The following is a 22071-nucleotide window of genomic DNA, read 5'->3' as shown; positions in this document are numbered from 1 at the left end:
TCTGGAAGACTGACAGCTATGGCGCCTTCCAACTACACCATGATGATCTTTGGACTTACCTGTGTTTTCGCAGATACGTTTCTAGTGTTTCCAAAAGACAACTAGAGTCAATTAAAACTACTTCATCCCTGCATTCTTGGGACATTAGTTCCCATACGTCCATCCAACAACCTCTGCAGAAAGAATCAAATCTTAGTGAGAAGAAGGAATATACAAGGGTAAAACATTTTAAAAAGGTGAGTAAAGGATTGCTTGATTTTACCTGGCTGTTCCCTGGAAAGGTCCATAATGGAAAATGATCCTACACTTGCTGTCCTTCCTGTGGTCTTCACTACTTCTCTTATATGTACTTAACTTCTCTGAACTGAAACTGCTACTGCTCCCTTCACTGTAGTACAGTACAGTACAAAGCTTAGTGACACTGAGATAATCTGAAGGAATAATTTCTATAGTCTAAATTAAAATCATGAACTCTTTAATACATTAAGATATTAGTATGATAAGTTTGCAAATTTGTATATAATTACATATTTAACCATATTAAAATGTTACTTAGACAGGTGCTCATATCTTTATACAAAAACTTCTGCTCAACTATTAAGTTTACCTGATATAAGTTAACAACATTTACACTTATCAAGATAGTAACTCGTTAAAATACTAAGCATTTTATGAGCAAATCTACTTGGAATGTTTTAAAGTCAAAAGGGCTGAAAAAAAATAAAATATTTTCACCTATGAACATGGGATCAATCTTCCACAAATTGAAAATACTAAAAAGTGTTGATCTACTTAATGTGATTTTATAGCTAGCCCATGGCAACAAAATTCTTATCTACCTTCACATTTACAAGTAACTGGGAAAGTCACAGATTAATCTAGTTATAGTAAATAAATTTTTATTTTTACTAAAATAAAGATAGCATACTAAGATGAACACTTTACACAGCCTAAATTAGTAGTAAGTACTATACAAATAATTTTTGAAAACTTACTAAAAACTTCCCAGACTCTCCCTCCCCCACAGGTTGCAATGTGGCACTGGTCATGCATTTTGCTTAGCTGCAGATGTGCATTCCAAGAGAAATAGGTTTCTATATTCCATTCAATGATAGTCTTCTTGATTTTTCATGATTCTGAGCAACTGGCTCCTGCCTGTTCTTCTGCAGGGTCTCACTACAGTCCTAGAAATTCATTACCTGGGATGCTTGAGATGGAAAAACTTCTGAATCTTTACTTAACCTACTCTATATACCTACGTAAGTATTTCTCAACCCCCTGCCCACCCTATAAGGTCATACGTACAATTCAGCTCCCTACTCCCATCTCACAAGGGCTCAGGCCAAGGATCAATGTTCCTTATTCTTGAAACAAAAACCTCAACTCCTGCTCTGCCCTGCATCTTATATCCTTCTATTCTCATCTCCCAAATTTGCAATTTTCTATGCCTGAGTGATCCATAATCTAAAACTGAGTAACTCTCAAACTCAAGTTCTCATTATTGAGGAAAAGGTTCATGAAATCAGAGCTGGGGAATGATTATTATACCATCAGAATGTGAAAGCATTATTCTAAAAAAAGCTTGAAAAAACATTCTACAGCTCAAATCAAGATTTTATCCATAATCTCTCCAGACCAAATGTCTTTATATCACTCCTTCCTTTCAAGATCAAGCTCTCTAAAAAAGGAAGTCTTTTCACTTCTTGTTCTACTCCCACGCCTTCCACTCACAGTTTAACCCATTACAACCTTGCATTGCATGCACTTTTCTACCCATTCTGATCTAGATTGTTTCCATTCAACCACAGATCTGCTCATCAAAATCACCAATTATCTCAGTGTTGCTATATCCAACAGACACTTTTGGGTCCCTGATAACTCAGCAACCTTCAACACAGCTTACCAACCACCACCCGCCCCCCGCCGCCCCACACTCTTTTCCCTTGGCTTCCTCCTACCTCTCTGGCGATTCTTTCTCGAGTTTCTTTAGGCTTATTCTTTCTACCATTAAACTGAATTCCTCAGCATTCTTTTCTACTACTCTACTCTTCCTCTAGGTGATCTTATACAGTTGAACAACATGAGGCTGAAGTGCGCAGGTCCACTTATGCACGGATTTTTTTCAGTAGTAAATACCACAGTACTACACAATTTGCAGTTCGTGGAATCTGAGGATACGAAGGAACCATGTATACAAAGGGCCAACTAGAAGTTACACAAATTTTCCATTGCGTGGAGGGTCGGTGCTCCTAACCCCTGCACTGTCCCAGTCAACTGTAGGGACTTCCCTGGTGGTCCAGTGGTTAAGAATCTGCTTTCCAATGCAGGGGATGCGGGTTCGATCCCTGGTCAGAGAACTAAGATTCCCACATGCTGCAAGGCAACTAAGCCCGCGCACCACAACTACTGAGCCCAGGCGCTCTGAAGCCTGCGTGCCGCAACGAAGATCCCACATGCCCCAACGAAGATCCCACGCGCCGCAACCAAGACCCGACGCAGCCAAATAAATAAATTAATTTTTTAAAAAAAAGACTCAACTGTATATCATTCATCAGCTACAGGCCTACAACTCTGGCCTAGACCTTTCTTTCAGACCTTGCACTTACTCCCAGACAGACAATAACTTGGGTTTACTTGCACGAATGTGAGAATACTCTCAAGAAAACTGAACTAGATTGTTACTACTGATTAGGCTAAAAGCTAATTAACTGTATTACACTTTCCCCTGAAGAAAATCTAGAGAGAGAAAGGGGGGAGCAACACAGGGAAAATATAAAAAGAAAAGTCACAGTAGCATAGAATGGCAGTGACCATCCAAAGTGGAGAAGTCTTGGCTAAGCAGACTAAACTCTCTGGCCTGCTATCTACATGGCTTGTGGGAATAACTGAAGCTACCTTAGGAGGTGTTGCTTAACTAACTCCACTCACACTGACTGCATAACTCAGCAAACAACCTTGCAAAACATTTGTCTTCCCATGTGGTGGGGCTAGAGCTGAAGCAGGATGTGAAGTCTGTGGAGGATAAGCTGAAATATAGGAAAACATAGCTGTATGTCAATTTAATAAAAGTAGATAACTGATGAAGCAAAGTCAGAGAGAAAAAGAGAAGAGGTGGAATCCGGAGCGAAAGTGGAAGGACTGGTCTTTGAAGGAAGGTGGCAATGAGCACAGATGTTTAAGATGTTGGGGTAGCTGTTGCTTTTCAGCTCCTCAATGAAGAATATTCATAACAAAAACACAGAAGGCAGCCTTTGTATTATATCATACTACTCTGTGGCTTTAGTCAACAGGTTATTCAGAAAAGGTTACTGTCTAATGAGAAAATTAGAATGGATTCTGCATTCAGAAAGTCAGGAATTCTTTAAAGATATTGGTAAATCAGGTATATGAAATAACTATCCTTAGATAAGCACTTTAGGTTGTGTAGAGCTTTACTGGGTTCAGAGCTCTCACACTTAGGAATCATATAATGTGTGGTTCTTGTTTAGATCTTGATTCTAACAAATCAGTGTAAGAAGACACTTTTAGAGAGAGTTGGGGAAATCTGAATATGAACTGGGTATTAGATTATTATAGTTAAAAGTTTTGTTAGGTGTTACAATGGCACTGTCATGAAAGAAAGTATCACTGCATTCAGAGATGAATGTGGAAATATGTAGTAGTAAAATAACATGATGCCTGGAACTTGCTTTAAAATACTTCAGCAGGGCTTGCCTGGTGGCGCAGTGGTTGAGAGTCCGCCTGCTGATGCAGGGGACACGGGTTCGTGCCCCGGTCTGGGAAGATCCCACATGCCGCGGAGCGGCTGGGCCCGTGAGCCACGGCCACTAAGCCTGTGTGTCCGGAGCCTGTGCTCCGCAACGGGAGAGGCCACGGCAGGGAGAGGCCCGCGTACCGAGGGAAAAACTTCAGCAAAGGAAAAGGTGAACAAATGAAATAAATGTGGCAAATCTTGATAACTACTGAGTCTGGATGAAGGTATTTGGGGGTAAGAGGGTCCTTGTATAGTCTCTCTACTTTTCTATGTGTTTGACAGTTTTCATAACAAAAGTTTAAAAACTTTTTTCTTCCTGAGTATAGAAAATAAAAAGGATTATTAACTATTAACACACCACCACCTGGTCATCTAGGTCTTTTTACCAGAGCAGAAAATGTCAATTTAACAATGGTGTCAACACTACTAATGAGATATCCAAAATAAACTAATTTTTAAAATTAATTCAGAAGTATAGTTTTACATCATCTCATTCTCTCCCCAAACAAAAGTTACTTCTTAGAAACTCCCTTCAAATTCCACTGCTTCTCCTTACCACCCCCAACTCCAAGCAATTTTGAAGGGGCAACTGTGACACTGTGCTAGGAGATGGGGGCAGAAGCAGCCTTGGACACTGTAGCTCCTAACCAAGAAGAAAACTACAAGTTAGTTACATGAATTCACATTGCTATAACTGATTCAAGATTTTTTTTTAAATCCTTGATAAATTATTAGGGAGACCTAGAGACAAGGAAGACAAGAAAAATAATTTATACATTATGACTATTACATAGATTAAAAAAACGATACAACTTTGAAAACTTTAATACTGGCTACATAAATTTCCACAAAGATCTCAACCTCCTTTCTCTGAAACATATTTAATACAAGGAAAAAAAAAACTTAAAAAAAAAACCAAACCTATGTAGTCCTAATGCAAAAAGGCCTACAGAACCAGGAGACATTTATTTTGACCAATTAAATGGTTTTTATGTTACAGTGTAAACAATTAATGAAATAAAACTAGCAGGGCTTCTTTTCTTTTTACCAAATGTGATCAACATTTATAATCTTAACACCGACAAAGCATCCTGATAATCATTTCTACTTACCCCAAAGGTTTTGGTTTGTGCGTATCTAAGGAGTGCAACTGACATCTCTTGTTCTTTTTACTTTTTGGAATAGCATCTATCATGTCATTTAGTTTGGACCTAATTAAAAATAAAACATTAAAGGTTTGATTAATATTAACTTTTCTTTAGAATTTTCAAAATCTCTATGCCTTTTAGTGAGAAGTATATTTAAAGTATTAGACACATCACTTACTTTGAAAATTTCTCATCAAACTCTAACCCAAGAGTCAGTACATTTATATTCCCTTTCCATTCCCAGCCTATCGAAACACTGAAGACCTGCCCTATTCAACATACTCTTGCCCCTAGACTACATGTGTCTCATTCATCCCTGCATCTGCATTGTATCTAGCAGTGTGCCTGGCACTCAAATATTTTATGACTGATTGCTACCTGACTCTCAGCCATACTCCCTTGTCCAAACATTAGATATCTAAACATACACTATCCTTGGGAATTCCCTGGCGGTCCAGTGGTTAGGACTCCGTGCTCTCACTGCTAACAGCCCGGGTTCAATCCCTGGTCGGGGAACTATTATAAAATCCCACAAGCCACGTAGTGCGGCCAAAAAAAAAAAAAGGAAACAATAAAAGATACACTATATACACTAAAAGATACACTATAAACAATAAAAGATACAGTATATACACTATCCCTGATGAGGAGCCTTCAACAGAAATTTTATGCAAATATAGAAATACATAAGGCTAACTATCCAAACCCTGCATCCAATCAGCAAAGCTTGTCAACTCTAACTTTTAAATATATTCAGAATCAAATCATGTCTCATCACCTCCACCATTACCACCCTTGTCCAACTCGCCTCTCTAGCTTAATCAACTGCAACAGCTGGCCTCCCAAATGGTCTCTTTGCTTCTACAGTTTGCCTTTACACACTATGTTTCACTTAGCAGCTGGAGTCATCTTTTCAAAACAAAAAGCACATTATGTTATTTCTCGATTCAAAAACCCTCCAAGGCTTCTTTTCTGAGGGAGAGTAAAAATCCAAAGTCTCTACCACCACCTCAAAGTAGGTTTGGTCTCCAGACCTCTTCTCTTTTCCTATTTACACTTACCCTTTGGTGATCACATCTCATCTCATGGGTTTAAATATACATATAAATACTATATATATGTTGATGACACAAATTTATATCTCTAGGCCAGAACTCTCTGAACTCTACCTGGACGTCCAACTGCTATCTCAAATTAACACATCCAAAAGTGAGTTCTGCAAAAGTGCTCCTCTCTCCTCCAGGCCTACCCACTTCAGGAAATGGAAACCATCTGTCCTGCTCTTTAGACCCCAAATCTGGAAATCATCCTTGATGCCCTCCTCCATATCCAATCTACCCAAAAATCCTTGGCTCATTCCTCAAAATATATCCAGGATCCAACCATTCCTCATTATCTCCGTGGCCACTATACTGGTCACTATTATTTCTTGCATGGACTATATTAAACAAGCCTGTTTCTCCACCCTTCCATGACCCTTCTACTTATTCTCAACACAGAGGTGACAGTAAGCAAAACTTCAAGGGAGACCATGTATTCCTCTGCTCAAAACCTTCCCAAATCTTCCTATCTCAGAGTTAAAAATACAAAAGACCTCAAGATGGCACTCCATAATTAGGCCTTTTAGTACTCCTGTGACCTCATCTTTTATTACCATTCCCTTCATTCATCTGGCTCCAGCCACAATGGCTCCCTTGCTGTTCTTCAAACATTCCAGGAAAACTCCAACCTCTGAACCTTTACACTTGCTGCACCTTCTTTGCCTTCCCCCAGATATCTACATGGTTCACTCACTTCATTCAAGTCTATATTCAATGTCATTTTATCAGAGAGGCCTTCCCTGACCACTCTCCATATGAATTCTACCCACTCATTGTCTATCTCCCTTACTGGTTTGTCTTTGTAACTTAACATCCTTGACAAATTATGTATTTGTTTACTGCCTGCCTCTCCCCACATGAGAAAAGAAACTTTACAGTCACTGGCACATAGGAGTTACTCAATAAAAGTGTTGAATCTGGACTCAAGCTTTGCCCCAACCAAATTTAGAAAAAAAGCTGCCACTGTCACCAAGTTTAAAAATTTAACAAACTCATTGTTTCCGAATTGATTATACTCACCCATGTACATAAAATAATGTATAAAGCTTCTTTGCATCAGTCATGCAGCTTCGAGTTACAGATAGGACTCCCTTGGGCCCCACAGTCAGGGGTTCAAGGGCAGGATTTCCAGACTCTACAAGCTGGGAAAAGAGGCGCTCCACACTTCGACGACAACCAACACATGGGACAAGCTGAGAAAGTGCGCTCAAGACTTCACGTGATGTCACCACCATGGCAATACTTAGATCTTGCTGCTTAAGCATACTATGTCGCTGAGAGAAGAGGGAAAGAAAAATAGAGTTTGTAAGAAAGACATGAAATGACTCTTTCACCACTCTTTCTGGTTCCTATCCTTGTGCAGTGAGTACAGCCTGGGCAGGGCTTACCATCTCTATCTGCAACTGAGTCAGTAAGGCAAGGCAGTCGGCCTTGTCCATGCTGTACTGAGTTTGCTCCACAAATCCCCCTGTTCTAGAATCTAGGGTATAAAAAACTCCACTTAGGATGCCAGGGCTATGCAGTATGTGACCCAGCATAGCAAAAAGAAGCCCTGCATGTGGAAATTTAGTGCCTGTCAAATGTGCATTAAGCTTAGTACTCTCACTTAAAATAAAAAATTTCAGAAAGGAAAGAAAGAAAAGAGAAGAGAAGAGAATAAAGACACAAAGCAGCTTTACCATGTCTTTTTCTCAACCTTTAGCAACACACTACATTTAGCTATACAAGTCAAGTCAGGACAGTGATCATGTAGAGCAGCAATTCTCAACCTGGAGGTATGGGCAGGTGTGTCATGGATTAGTGGGCGAGAACAAGGCCTATCTTACCTATGTAGGAGCCTGCAGTGAGTAACTAAAATGCTGGTGCATATGAATGTTATCTGTTGGTTATGACAAGGAAGAGAAATGACAGAACCATAGCTGTAGAGAAATGGGCAAAACTCATAAATAACTTCTACTTAGATGGAGTTATAGTTATACTACAAGCAATACCTCCAGTTTACAAAAAAAAAAGATGAGAAAGTAAGATAACTCCCAAAAAGGATATTCTCACATTTACTATCAACCTTTAATTCAAAGTTTTCTCCAAAAGTTGAAATAGAATTTTGAAATAAAGTAACCATTTATCTTCCTTTATCTTGATCATATATAGTGTATTTACAAAGTATCACACTGTTTAATAATGAAGTAAGACTGGGAGTTTTGGGTTAGTAGATGCAAACTATTACATTTAGAATGGATAAACAACAAGGTCCTACTGTATAGCACAGGGAACTATATCCAATCTCCTGGGATAAACCATAATGCAAAAGAATATAAAGAACATATATATGTGTATAACTGAGTCACTGTGCTGTACAGCAGAAATTAGCACAACATTGTAAATCAACTATACTTCAATAAAAAATTAAATTAAATTAAAAAACAATTAAATAAAAATCAGAAAATTCACTATACAAGATTAATTTTTTTTAATGAACAAAACAATTACTACAGAAAAAAACGAAGTTCTCAATGAAAAGCTGTCTGCCTTACCTTCTAAAAACAGGGAAATTAAATTTAAACTAAATTTAAACTGGTGAAATTAAAGCCTTACAGACATGTAAAATGATAACACACCACCACCAAATCTTTCACATCACAGGTATGTAAATATACCTGGAACAACAGTAAAAGAAAGCAACCTCACTGCAATCTTAAGACCTAAAGAGTCCTAGGTAAAATAAAATTAATACTTACAGGTAAAATTTTAAATGACTCTTTGAAACACACATACATACACACACACACATGCGCACACGCACACACACACACCATTTAAAACATTAATTTTTAAAACTATTACCTGAATGAACTGCTTTAGTTGTGCACCATTATTTTGATGCCCATCGAGATTTAACACATTGTCAGGAAATTCCATCACCATCTTAATATGCAAAAAAATAAAAATCAATTATTTTATCCTCTTTGAGCACATGATACAGACTATTTTATAGTCTCCTAGGATAGAAATAGACCCCTAAAGCCCAATTTGCTCCCTCCCACTTCCATCAAAAAGTTAAAAAAAATCCAAGTTACAGTTTCTAAAGCTAGAAATGGTATAGTCATTAAAATCAAGGGCACTGAAGTCAGGCAGACTTGAATTCAAATCCCAGCTCTATCACTTACAATTTATGTCATAATTCTGGGCAAGTTATTTAACCTGATTTTCAGCTTCCTCATTTGTAAAATGAGATTAAATAATAATTTTTCGTATCTCTCATCAAATGGGTTGTGAGGATTAAATTATATTTTAAAATGTTTGTTGCAGTGGCTAATAATAGCATTTAATAAGTTAAATAACCTGATATCTTACATTAAATATCCTGATATTTTCAGTTATTCCTCAACTACAGAATAAATCTTACCATGTAAATGACTATGTAATGACTTCACTACACACACACACACACACACACACACACACACACACACTCAGAATAATACCCAGCACATAGTAAATGTTTGCTCTAATCATGAACCGAAAAAAATACACTGAGATATTTATTCAATTATCAAAATTCACTACCAGAGGAAGAGGGATACATAAAGCTTAAGGATGTCGCAGGATGTCAGATAATGGGAATTAGTTATCAGCACATTTCACTGATTTGTGACATCACCGAAGTACCTTAGTTATGTACCACTAGAAAAGAGCCATTATAACTGGAAAATGTCACCGAACGAAAGAAGCATACCAATTTCAGAGATGTTAAATGTGAAAAAAAAGTATGCCTTCAAAACAATGAAATAAAGTAACACATTTGTATCTTAACTAAAACACTGTTAAACATATCAAACATATTGTGCTAGAACAAACTTCTATTTCCAGATGACAAGGGGCACAAACTCCTACACACCCAAAGAGTGAAGTCAGGATAAAGAGACCATTTGAGTCAAAACCAAAAAACTAAAAAACCCCACCCACCTGAATGTGATCTTAAAAAGATTCCTCCCTTCACCAACCAGCACCACAAAGACCTGCTTCTTTAATCAAGTGACCATTCTTTCCCCTCCACATTAGAAATGAGAGCCTAAAAACATGCTTGTTCTAGCAGTAAACTGAGGACTAAACAAGTAAGGCAAATATAAGCAACAGATATAAGACCTTTTCTTTATTAAGAAGGGACTACTGGATATGTGAACTAGAAAGACAAGTGGATACTAAGGATGGACAATGACGCCAACACCGATTCAACAATCCAGAGGACTTCAGTGTATTTCACAGGCTCAAAAACTGCATGTACAATATGATTCAAATTTTTATGTGTATATTTTCCTACAGAAAAAGAAAATACATAATATATTAGATGTGGCTATCTCTAGGCAGTGAAAAGATACATGACTTTTTTCTTTACATGTTCCTATCTTTCCCAAATGTATTATAATACACATATACCACTTATTACCGGGGAAAGAGCTACTGTTCCTTGTTTCCAGTTCTATATTCATTATACCATGTTCAGAGACATGCTTCCATTTCAATAGCTTTTACTATTCTGGAAGTTTCTCCTTCCATACACACAGACTACATGTCCTTATCTCACAATTTTAGGATCAATTATCCAGTTTTCAGGTTAATCAACTTCTCTCCAGTTTTCCCTCTCAGAGTTGTCTTATCTCCAAAGAGTGGTGGTGATAATAATAAAGACATTTAATGTAGCTTTATGCATACTAGCCATTGCTCTAAACACTGTCATATATTAACTTTGCCAACAGTACAAAGTAAAACTGGTCATCTAGTCATCTTAATAATCCTGGTATTAGAAATCCTGACCCATGAAGACTGAAAAAAGAATAGTGCAATTAACTCACATTATGTTTTCTGGAATCACCACATGGTTTAAAACACAAAGAAATTAACTGTCAAGTCATAAAAAAGGTATAGGATAAACTTTTAAAGCTACATAGCTCAACAGAACACTGCAGGTCACTCCACATCTACCATTTAAGCAACTAATACCTTGATTTGCATTTCCACTTGCTTTATACAAATATACACCATTTCACCACATATTAATTGCCACCATAAAAAAAAACTGAGACAATTACCTATACTACTTTAAGATCAAAGCTACTCAATTTACCAAATCAAGGTCTCTCCAGTCCAGTTCATAGGTGAAATCCTAAACTGACTCTGTGTAAGTGAATTATTTTTATTCTGATCAACTATATTTTATTGTTTTAATAATTAAAGCAGGGGCTTCCCTGTTGGCGCAGTGGTTAAGAATCTGCCTGCCAATGCAAGGGACACGGGTTCGAGCCCTGGTTCAGGAAGATGCCACATGCCGCAGAGCATCTAAGCCAGTGCGCCACAACTACTGAGCCTGAGCTCTAGAGCCCGCGAGCCACAACTACTGAGCCCACGTGCCACAACTACTGAAGCCTGTGCGTCTAGAGCCCGTGCTCCGAAACAAAGAGAAGCCACCGCAATGACAAGCCCGCACACCGCAACGAAGAGTAGCCCCCACTCACCGCAACTAGAGAAAGCCTGCGCACAGCAACAAAGATCCAACACAGCCAAAAATAAATAAATAAATTTATAGGAAAAAAAAAATTAAAGCAGAGGTCAAAGAATACACCTAACATACTGAGACCTACCAGCTGACCTTTAAAATATATATGTATGGGGCTTCCCTGGTGGTGCAGTGGTTGCAAGTCCGCCTGCCGATGCAGGGGACACAGGTTCGTGTCCCGGTCCGGGAAGATCCCACATGCCGCAGAGCAGCTGGGCCTGTGAGCCATGGCTGCTGGGCCTGGGCGTCTGGAGCCTGTGCTCCGCAACGGGAGAGGCCACAACAGTGAGAGGCCCGTGTACCGCCAAAAAAAAAAAAAAATATATATATATATATATGTATATAAAATTTAATGGATAATACCTACTTTAGGAATCGTTTTTAAAAAGTCTATAAACAGGGTTAAAATTAAAACAAAAACCCCTCATTTCCAATCATTTCATTTTCACCTAACTAGTACAGATAAATGTCAAGATCAGGTCTATTACTGCATCTTTCCTGGGTTTCACTGGCTTGGATAATACTAAATTTTCTCTTGTACATACTCAATACCACTGGGTTAGAAACTTTGCACTCACACTAAGTAATTACTGTCCTTGCCTTTCACTTAGGACAATGGCTTTTTACCTTGCTGTTTACTGGCCAATCACTATATGCTCTTCAATGATGACACCACAATAAGAAAAAGGGAAAAAAGAAAAAGAGGAAGATAGAGGATAGCAGCACTATTTTTCCCCATTCTTTAAAACCACTTCCTTGACTTAATCTTCAGATTCTAGGTTACCTAAAGGAAGACGGTCATGTAAAGTATTTCAGGTGTGGTCTCACAGAGGAATCATTAGTGTTTGGCTTCATGATGAGGTTGCCTATCCCTAGCAAGCCAAAGATAGAACAAGTCATTGTCCTGCAATTACTGCTTTATAAAGTGTATTGAATCCATTACCCACTTTCACTCTTAAGTATCTGTCCTGGTTTCTCCTGACCACAAACAATCTGTTCTTAGCACATTCTCACAAGCTCTAACCCAACAATACTAAGCTTGTATTTATTAAAAATCATTGTCCCTTTAGTTTTCGTTTTTTATTTCCTTATCCTCACAGCCACCTGCAACATCTATCACCTTTGGTAAATTAGTTAAATATTTAATCAAGAGTTGAAAGCAAACAATAAATACTAAACTTCTAACTGATGCTAAATACCTAATCCCCAAAAGGATATGCTACATTTTAAAATCTTTTTTAAGTCTCAATCAAAAAACCTTTATCAGAGTTTCTAGTCTCTTTTAGATTGGTTTGAATTAGAAGGGTAAACTGTGTTCCAGAAATATTGTAGCAATCTGACAGTATGCATCAAGAATTTTATAAAAGGTTTTTATCCTTTGACATGTAATTTTCCTCCAAAACCCTGAAAAAAAAATTGTTAATGCAAAGATTTATGCATTATGTATATTCTTAGAGTATTAGTCATAGTAAAAACTAGAACCACCTCTATGTCCAACAAAGGGAGAATGATTACATTATGGAATGTCACACAACAAAGTATTACATGGCCACTAAAGCTGTTTAAGAATGACAAGAGAAAATGTTCTCAATATTACATTTAGTGAGAAAAAAGCAAGATATAAAGTGTTACAGAAAACGATACACCTCAACTCTGCATCTGTGTGTGTCTATGATGGGAACTACACCAAATGCTGCTATATTCTTCGCTATCTCTTGGAAGTAGGGTTAAGGATAATTTGTTTTGCAATTATTTTTCAAGATTATTTTATAAGGAGTATATATTTTGACTATTAATTCCTTTAAAAATACTTTAAAAATCTTAATTCTTCAAAGATGTCTTCAAAATAAAATCTGTATTCTGTCCATCTACTATTCTATAATTCTAATAACACTGAAAAGCATTTTGGCTACATGGCGTACCACTTTCCTGAATATTCCACCAGTTCACTTATTGGAGATTTTCTGAAATACACCTACATCAGCACTGTACTCAAGCATTCAAACCCACTAAACTGCCATATGAGTCTTTTAAATGTGGCTACAACATACCACATAAAAGAGGAGGCTACTTCCTCACATACAAGCTTGTTAATTTCACTTTACAAATCCAACTTAAAATCGCCCAGTTTACCTAAGTAGAGGTTTCAGCTTCTGTTACTAAAACGACAAATATTTGTAACTGATTGTAAACATTACAACCAGACTTAACATCTAGAAGCTAACAAGATTCTAAGACTACTTGAAATAATGATCACACAATGTTTCCTCAGTGCACTACCTATGGACCCTAGGAACAAAGACCAAACCAAAAGTTAACTTCAGGGTGACAATGCCATCACACTAACAATGGACCCGTGCATAACCCTCTGCTGCAGGCTTCTCCCCTCCCTCTTCCCCAACAGGTGTTTGCTCTACATTATTCCTTTAAGTAGCGTTTGGTAGAATGGTTCTGAAACTTGTTTCCCTAAATATGATGCATTCTTGACAAGATTTTTCACTAACCAGCATTCAATGACCGTGCATAAGTTCCATAACAAAGCAATAAATAGTCTCACTCATTTCCTAGTGATAAAAAACCTTCCACAGTAAAGAAAAACTGCACCTTTTCCTAAATAAAATCCTATTTTAAGATATTTAAGTTGAGTAAGCCTAAATTTTATTTGCCTGGGTCACAAGTCCACAATACAATAAAAATGAAATTCAACCACCAGGTCAGTCCAATCCCAACTTCTCTAGAGAAATAAGTACAATAACAAATCACAGGGCAGGTTACCTCTTTTTCTTTGGAAAATTTTGGAAATTCATCATTGTATAGAGAATAGAGTATAAAACCCCCCAAGTTGACTATTTTAAAGCACTACATGATGGATGTATCAATGCTACATTCACATTAAAGGTGATTATGTGAGCATAAGGAGAATCAGTGTCTTTTAAATTTTTGTAAATACTCAAACTTATGTTTGATTTCCCCTGTTTTGATAGTATACACTCAATAGTAATCTTATGTCCAAACATACAGAACTTTTTTTTTTTTTAACTTCAAAGGCTTTCTGGGACAATAAACATAAAAGGTTGATACCAAACTATGTGCTCTAGAAAAGTGTCTGTGTTGGAGGGAGAGAGAAGAAAGAAAATATCAACACATGAACTCATATTAGTTTTCAAACTGAGAAATGCATCATTTAATTTGATCAGTGTTAGTTTTTTAAAAAACTACTTAAAATACAAGTCCATTACACTTTTAATGCAAAAAGTGCAGAAATCATGACCACGGCATACAAGTACACTTTCTAATTCAACAACACAAATTCTATTTACCTTATATCAGCCCAAATCATTCTACCTTTTTCCATGAAAAAAAAATGCACTTGGATAATTATAGATGCTTTCACTTAAAAAGTTCTAACAAATTAAGTCATTCAATAGCTCTTCTAATCCTTTTAAAGGTACTGCAGCTCAATCAAGTCTTAACTGAGACTGGCAAACATAAAGGCATAGACTGGCATCTCTACAATGACTTGCATTTTATACAAAATTTGAAAAAAGTTCAGTAGATATTTGCAAAAAAGAAATTCAGGAACAAAACAGATCAACTGCCTTTGAAAAGGAAAAAAGCTAAAGGTGTTACGATGAAGACACAACACCTTATCAAAGCAGGCAAATGTATAATCCAAAGCTTCAGCATCATCAAAACGTAGATTTCAAGATATTCAGAAAAGGTTCATTTCATTTCGTAAGAAATTGTGGCAAGCAACTGCACTCATTTCCTGTTCAGATTCGATTCAAATTTCTATCATTTCCTTTTAAAGGAAATACTACAGCAACACAGGGCAGAGGGTCTGTAATGCTGTACCATGCTAAAAAGGAAAACTACTCAGAACTGGGTTTTGACATTCAAGATGAGAAATCAGCTTTTTACAATGCTCTTACACATTCAATCAACTTTGCTTCCTTTGAAAAGGCTACCTGTAAAGAATAATGACAAGAAAACCCATTTTGAAGAGTCATGGCCTAGCAATACAATCATTTCGAACAGTTTTAATGTACGGGCATATTGAGACTATAACGAAATCAGATCATTTTAGTGGAATCTTTACTGTGCAAGCGCATGCCACCCTGCCCTCAGTAATTATGCTTATGAAGAGCTGTAGTATTAAGATAGAAAATAGACAGGTAGCAGTGCAGCTGCGACATTTCCAGATAATTAAGCCTCCCCGAGGGTAGATGGTTTCTGTAAGGGATAGGCCCTTGACGCCCAATATCCTTCAACCCGTATCCGAGGCGCGTGCTTTGGCAAAAGCACCGTCTGCTAATGGGAAAGGGTGAAGCTAGAGGGTTGAAAAAAGAAGGGAGAGCTGGGGTGAGGGGCTCAAAGTGCGTACGGAGCGCTAGCCTGGGGCCCCGCAAAGGTTAGCGAGCCACCCACTGCAAAGGCGAGTTTGCGGGGCCTGCCGGAGAGAAGGCCTCGCCTAGGAGTTGCAACACTCTTTCTCCAGTGCGCAGCGCTCGGCCTGGGGGAGGGGGAGGAGGGGAAACAGCTGCCAGGGGAGCGGCGAGCCTGGCCCGGCCCGGCCCGCTCACCGTGAGGGTGTCGTCTATGTAGAGGGGAATCTGCCTCCTCTCGAAGGGGAACTCCTCCTCCCCGTCCCTGCACACTGCCACCAGTCGCGCCATCGTCCCCGACGCTGCCGTTGCCACCGTCACCACCTCCTCCCAGCTGCTGCCGCCGCCGCCGCCGCTCCTGCCGCTGCCGCCTCCTCCCAGCTCCTGCCTGCAACAGCCAAACCCCGCGAGCGTAAGCACCCGCCGCCGCGCAGCACATTCGCCACGGGGGGGAGGGAGAGGAGCAGGAGAGACGGGAGATCTGAGCTGCGTTTCCCATCACCCGATTCCACACGCACTCAGCCAATCAGCGCCGAGCAACGCCGAGACCCGCCCCCTCGCGCCGCTCTCCCTCCCCACCCCCCACCCCCACCCCGCCGGCCTCCAGTCAGGGTCCAAAGGAGAGGCGGAGGGGACCCGCCGGCCCTGGGGCTCCCCTAGCCCGTCAGCGGAGTCCCGGCTCTAGGACCCCACCCCCGGCCTCCGCTCCGCTGCCCGGGGGCCCTCAGCGTCCAGCTGACCCCTTCTCCCCCTTTAAGGGCGAGCCCCGCCCAGTGAGTCCCCTGGGCTGCAGTTGCCCAGCGCGACCCCGCCCCTGAGAGGGGTCGACCCCGCCTCAGCTCTGCGGAGTCCGAGGTGGGAGGCTCAGACCGTTTCCTAGCCCTTCTCGGAGGAGCCTCCCGGTTCTGACCTTCACCGTTTTCGTGATCGCCTCCCTGACCCCCACCTCGGCTCCCCGTTACCGGCTGACAAGGCCCGCGTCAGGGCCGGCCTGGGCGGGAGCGCGGCTCCGACTACCGTTTCCTCTCCAGGCTCAGTCAGCCGCTGGCGCCACGGGGAGTGGGGGAGGGAAGGCGGGGGACGTGGGGAGGGTGGGGCAGGGAGGGGCAGAAAGCGCCGGGCGGGGGCCCCGCCTCCTCTCGCGAGACTCCAGACCCACGCTCCTGAGTCGCGTTTTTCGAAGCCCTAGCGGAGGCGGTGGGTTGCTCCCCCGGCTGTCTCCGACGCGTTACCGGCACCCTCCACTGAGTCTAGCTACTCAAATAAATACGAAATAGGGCTGCTATGAGGGATGAGTAGGCCTAAACTCAGTTCTCCGTTGCGCGAGCCTGGAAACCGCTCTCCCGAGGGCCGAGGGGCGAAGGGAGCGGAGCCGAGGTGACTCAGGGCCGATCCGAGGGTCGGGGCCCAGTGAGGACTTGGGTAAGTGGGCAGGAGCTGAGGCTTTCCAAATCAGTGAGAGCAAAAGGTGGGAGTGAGGGAGTGGAGACGTGCATCTGGGGGCTAAGGGACAAACTCTGAGTCCTTGACGCCGCTTTCCCTGACCCCCCTGATCTACCAGGAGCCCCCCGCATTACTGCTTCCCAGACTCGAGTCGCGATCTCGCCGAGGGGGCAGAAAATATTTAAGTGCTGACAGCTTTTCGTTGTCGTTGTTACACTAGAGACAAATAGAAGACTATGTGGAGAGTGGCTTGTGTGTGCGTCCTGGGCAGAGAAACTTCTTGGACTGGGTTAATATGAACTTAGAGGCTCAGAAAGGACACTGATTCCCTTGGGCAAAGTGCTAGTGCTGGCCAAAGGCCCTTCCCTCTGACCCTCTCCTGAGAAGCAGAGCTGCTGACAAGCCACAGCGTGCCATCATGTACTCGGTTCCTACCCTGAAGGCTTTGGAGGCCAATATAGTTGTTGGAAAGTATTGTGCCTATGAAAGTCTTCACGATTTTAAGGATCAATACATTTGCTGCTCTTACAACTAACTAATCCTGGTAGAATAGACTAGAGCTGTGATACTGATCTTTTTTTTTTTTTTTGCGGTACGCGGGCCTCTCACTGTTGTGGCCTCTCCCATTGCGGAGCACAGGCTCCGGACGCGCAGGCTCCGGACGCGCAGGCTCAGTGGCCATGGCTTACAGGCCCAGCCGCTCCGCAGCATGTGGGATCTTCCCAGACCGGGGCACGAACCCGTGTTCCCTGCATCGGCAGGCGGACTCTCAACCACTGCGCCACCAGGGAAGCCCCTGTGATACTGATCTTTAAAAAGTATTTTGGTCACGACATGAAACCGTAGAGATTCGCAACCAAAAACCTCATAGTGCATGCAACCCCTTAACCACGTTGACTTACGACATTGTGTGGTCACTGTTAGGTTAGGTAACATAGTAAACTGGAAGAACCATTGTTCAGTCCCAAAGGTGTGATTATCCAGTAAGTATTTATGTCTTTGGCCATGTTAGGAGAGCAGAACAGTGTATGGTCCTTAGCTTAAATTCAATAGGCATATAGGATGTGCATGTAGGTTCTGACAAGTTAGACTACATAGCCAAAACCTGCACATCTTTAGAGAATCTTGTGTTTTATGTAAAACGCTCCCAAGGAAAAAAGGAATACTGTGGCTTTTAAGATCTGTAGGTGCTCCTCTAAAGACTTTGTCGGTTAATGTGCCTACTTTATACCTTTTAAACTTACTTTGGGTGACGGTTGGTAAAGGACATTGAAAATGACAAGTTCAATATATAGGTGCTAACTTTAATAAGTTTCAATACTGAGTACACACTGGGTACTAGCAAAGAAAGGGTATTCACCCTGGGGGTTTAAATCTAAGTTAGAAAAGGCATTAAAACCCAGATATAAAACGTAACAAAACGAGGAGACCAGAACAGTCTCTTTCCATCTGAGATTACTTTCCCTGATTTGGATTTGTCTTTTAGATCCACTGAGCACACTGCTTAGTATCTTTGGACAATGTTTCACATACTATAGGTATTTAATAAGTACTTATTGTAAGGTTAAAAAGCTAATTTTGCTTAATAAATTGCTCTTTCTCAAGGAGGTAGCCTGGGCGCTACAACTGTGATAAAACCAACATTTGAGGGGAAAATGCTTAGAAAGTTACTTCCCTGTAAAACAGTTTTTAGACGTTTTAACTATGTATCTTCATTTTAGAGCAGGCACTCTTTTTCGCCATTGGTCTATCTTCAACTAAGCAAATATAATATTTAGTGCTGCAGCAAATATTTCACGACTAAGTATCTGCCTCAGAGAGCTTACCTTTAATTAACAAAATAAATGCATAAAAAAGCCAGGGGCTTCCCTGGTGGCGCAGTGTTTGGGAGTCTGCCTGCCGATGCAGAGGACACGGGTTCGTGCCCCGGTCTGGGAAGATCCCACATGCCGCGGAGCCTGCGCGTCCGGAGCCTGTGCTCCGCAACGGGAGAGGGCACGACAGTGAGGCCTGCGTACCGCAAAAAAAAAAAAAAAAAGCCAGTTGTTGCCTCTTTTAAATTTCGATATTGGCAATGTGAAGGGCAAGGCTAAAGAATTTTAAAGGCCAAGAAAGAGCGGGCAATCAACAGCAGAAGACATTTTGCTGGTACCTCGTAAAGAACAGTTGGTGTGATGGAGATGTGGTAAATTATCAGCAAAATACCATTCTTTTTCTTCTCTGGGAGGTCAACAATGTGTGAGAAGCCAAGCACAAAACTCAGACATAAATGAGATATGACTAGTCTCCAAGCTACCTGAGTTTAAAAGAAAAGAAGAATATTGATTTGTTCCTTATACTCCTATCTTCATAGACTATACACAAATTCCTAGGGAGCAAAGTATGTTTTTGTATAATTTATACAACCTATTGGACAAGGTGCTCAATAAAAATTGTCATTTTCTGAACACAAAGCTATTAATATATATGTGGTAGACATCCCCAGTTTCTTAATTGTGTAAAATTAAAGGCATGGGAATGAGTCACTTACTGAAGGTCATAGGATAAGGCCCTAGACTGGATTATATTCTTCCTTTCTTCTCTTTCCCCCTCGCTTCTCTGTCCTCAAAATTGACAGCTGAAAATTCATTAGAATACATACTGTTGTTTTCACTGTAATAACCAATTGTTTTATGTGGTAGCAAAATCAACAGCAGGATGTTATTTAAATTGCCACAGTTGTCCAGATCTGAGTATCTGTGAATTGGGTTTTCTTTTTCATGACCTGACAGTGGGAAGTTGTGTTCTATCTGTCAAAAACAGAGGTACATTTCCCCCACTAAACAAATTTTAAAGGAAAAATAAGATCCACAAGTTAAAATGTAAGCTCCTTGAGGGCTGGATCTTATTTTCTTTTGTCTCCCCTGGGACCTATATCTGGCCTACTGGAACTCAGTAAATCTTTATTGAATGATCTCTTTCTCTTCTATAAAATCAAGTCAGAATGGTCTTTTTTTTCCTTATTAATTTCTGTTTCTATTAATGCAATTTCATTAGCTTTCTCTTACATGACTTCCCTAACTGGAGGTGGAATAAACACAGTACATTTCATTCTTAGTTGTGATTCAATGTCTGTAACTGGGAGACAAACTTCCTGAGAGGTATTTAAGACCTAGGACAAGAAGCAGCAGACCAATTAGACACATGCTCATTGTCATCAAATACTTTAAATTACTATTTCTTTAACGAGAGGACAATATGGTTAGAGCCTCTCAGCCTCCTATGAATGCTTTGAACAGGTAAGTTGTAGGGTATTAGCACTGTGACATAGCAGGAAAACCAGTCACCTTTCCTAGTCATGCTTAATTTACACACTATAATCTTATCGATTAAATTTCAAGGTTTTTTTTTTTCAGTCTTTATTGAATTCGTTACCATATTGCTTCTGTTCTGCATTTTTGTTTTTTTGGCCCTGAGGCATGTGGGATCCTAACTCCCTGACCAGGGACTGAACCCACACCCACTGCATTGAAATTCGAAGCCTTAACCATCGGACTCCCAGGGAAGTCCCTCAAGTTTTCCTTTTTTTTTGCGGTATGCGGGCCTCTCCCTGTTGTGGCCTCTCCCGTTGCGGAGCACAGGCTCCGGACGTGCAGGCCCAGCGGCCATGGCTCACGGGCCTAGCCGCTCCGCGGCATGTGGGATCTTCCCGGACCGGGGCACGAACCCGTGTCCCCTACATCGGCAGGCAGACTCTCAACCACTGCGCCACCGGGGAAGCCCCAAGTCTTCCTCTTTAACTGAAAATAAAATCTGACTTTTGTTTTTATAGCTATATAACTATTCAAAAGACTGATTTTTTTAGGGGGAAATTTCTTTTAATAATAGATGACCTCCAAATATAACTGATTGTAGTCAGCAAGGATAAAATGCCACATAAATACCAAATTAGCCATCATCAATATAACAAATTGAAGTAAACTAATGAGTATAATAGTCATATTTGCTGTTTACCCCCACCCTTACCAGCACATGCCCCTCTACTCCGTAGACACACAAACACTAACTCCTCGTCCCATGCATCAGCTCTAGCTCAAAAAATACCATCTGTGGGGAAAACTTTCTTGACTCTACTGTAAAGTCAATTCTTGATTTGACACTCTTGGCAACCTATACTTTATGACTTAACACAGTTTATAACAGTTGTTTAATGTGTTTCCCCCATTAGATTGCAGGATCCAAGATATCAGGAAATTTTTGCTTATCATCCCTAGCAGAGGGTAGGCTAAAAAAATGACTAGTTTTGCCTTGAGACAACAGCTTTGTCTCAAGGCAAAACTATTGTCTCATTAATTAAGTATATAAACCACAACAAATAATTCCATCTATTCTATGGAGGATTTAACCGTTTTCTGACTTTATAAGTATTTGATTTTAAACATTTGCTTTCTTATACTGAGGTTTCTTAAAGACTAAAATTGAGCAGTAGTGTTGACAGTTCCACAACTGAGATTTTAATGTAAATGTTATAAAATACATACAATAAAAAATACAGAATAATAAGTGATATAAGATGGAAAGTAGGGGCTTCCCTGGGGGCGCAGTGGTTAGGAATCTGCCTGCCAATGCAAGGGACACAGGTTCAAGCCCTGGTCCAGAAAGATCCCACATGCCACGGAGCAACTAAGCCCGGGCACCACAACTACTG

The 22071-nt window shown here is 40.4% G+C and overlaps 1 protein-coding gene across 14 annotated transcripts in view; it reads right to left on the bottom strand.

The window, feature by feature from the left end:
• GGNBP2 (gametogenetin binding protein 2) overlaps positions 1-17009 on the bottom strand; it is a 31100-nt gene extending 14091 nt beyond the window's left edge. For 2 of the 14 annotated variants that reach the window (XM_032616520.1, XM_032616522.1), the window contains exons 1-6: positions 16888-16990; positions 16140-16329; positions 8847-8927; positions 7023-7276; positions 4867-4965; positions 60-173 (exon numbers count right to left, since the gene is read on the bottom strand). In XM_032616520.1, the coding sequence (XP_032472411.1) occupies positions 60-173; positions 4867-4965; positions 7023-7276; positions 8847-8927; positions 16140-16232 (641 nt within the window). In that variant the 5' untranslated portion in view covers positions 16233-16329; positions 16888-16990. Of the gene's footprint in view, positions 1-59; positions 174-262; positions 389-4866; positions 4966-7022; positions 7277-8846; positions 8928-16139; positions 16487-16851 lie in introns of those variants that run through there. The other 12 variants (XM_032616514.1, XM_032616513.1, XM_032616515.1 and 9 more) reach the window with 12 other exon arrangements.
• Between the last annotated feature and the right edge of the window lie 5062 nt (positions 17010-22071).

Source organism: Phocoena sinus, chromosome 20 (genome assembly GCF_008692025.1).
Source record: "Phocoena sinus isolate mPhoSin1 chromosome 20, mPhoSin1.pri, whole genome shotgun sequence".
Lineage (NCBI taxonomy): Eukaryota > Metazoa > Chordata > Mammalia > Artiodactyla > Phocoenidae > Phocoena > Phocoena sinus.
This window is presented reverse-complemented; position numbering and strand designations above follow the sequence as displayed.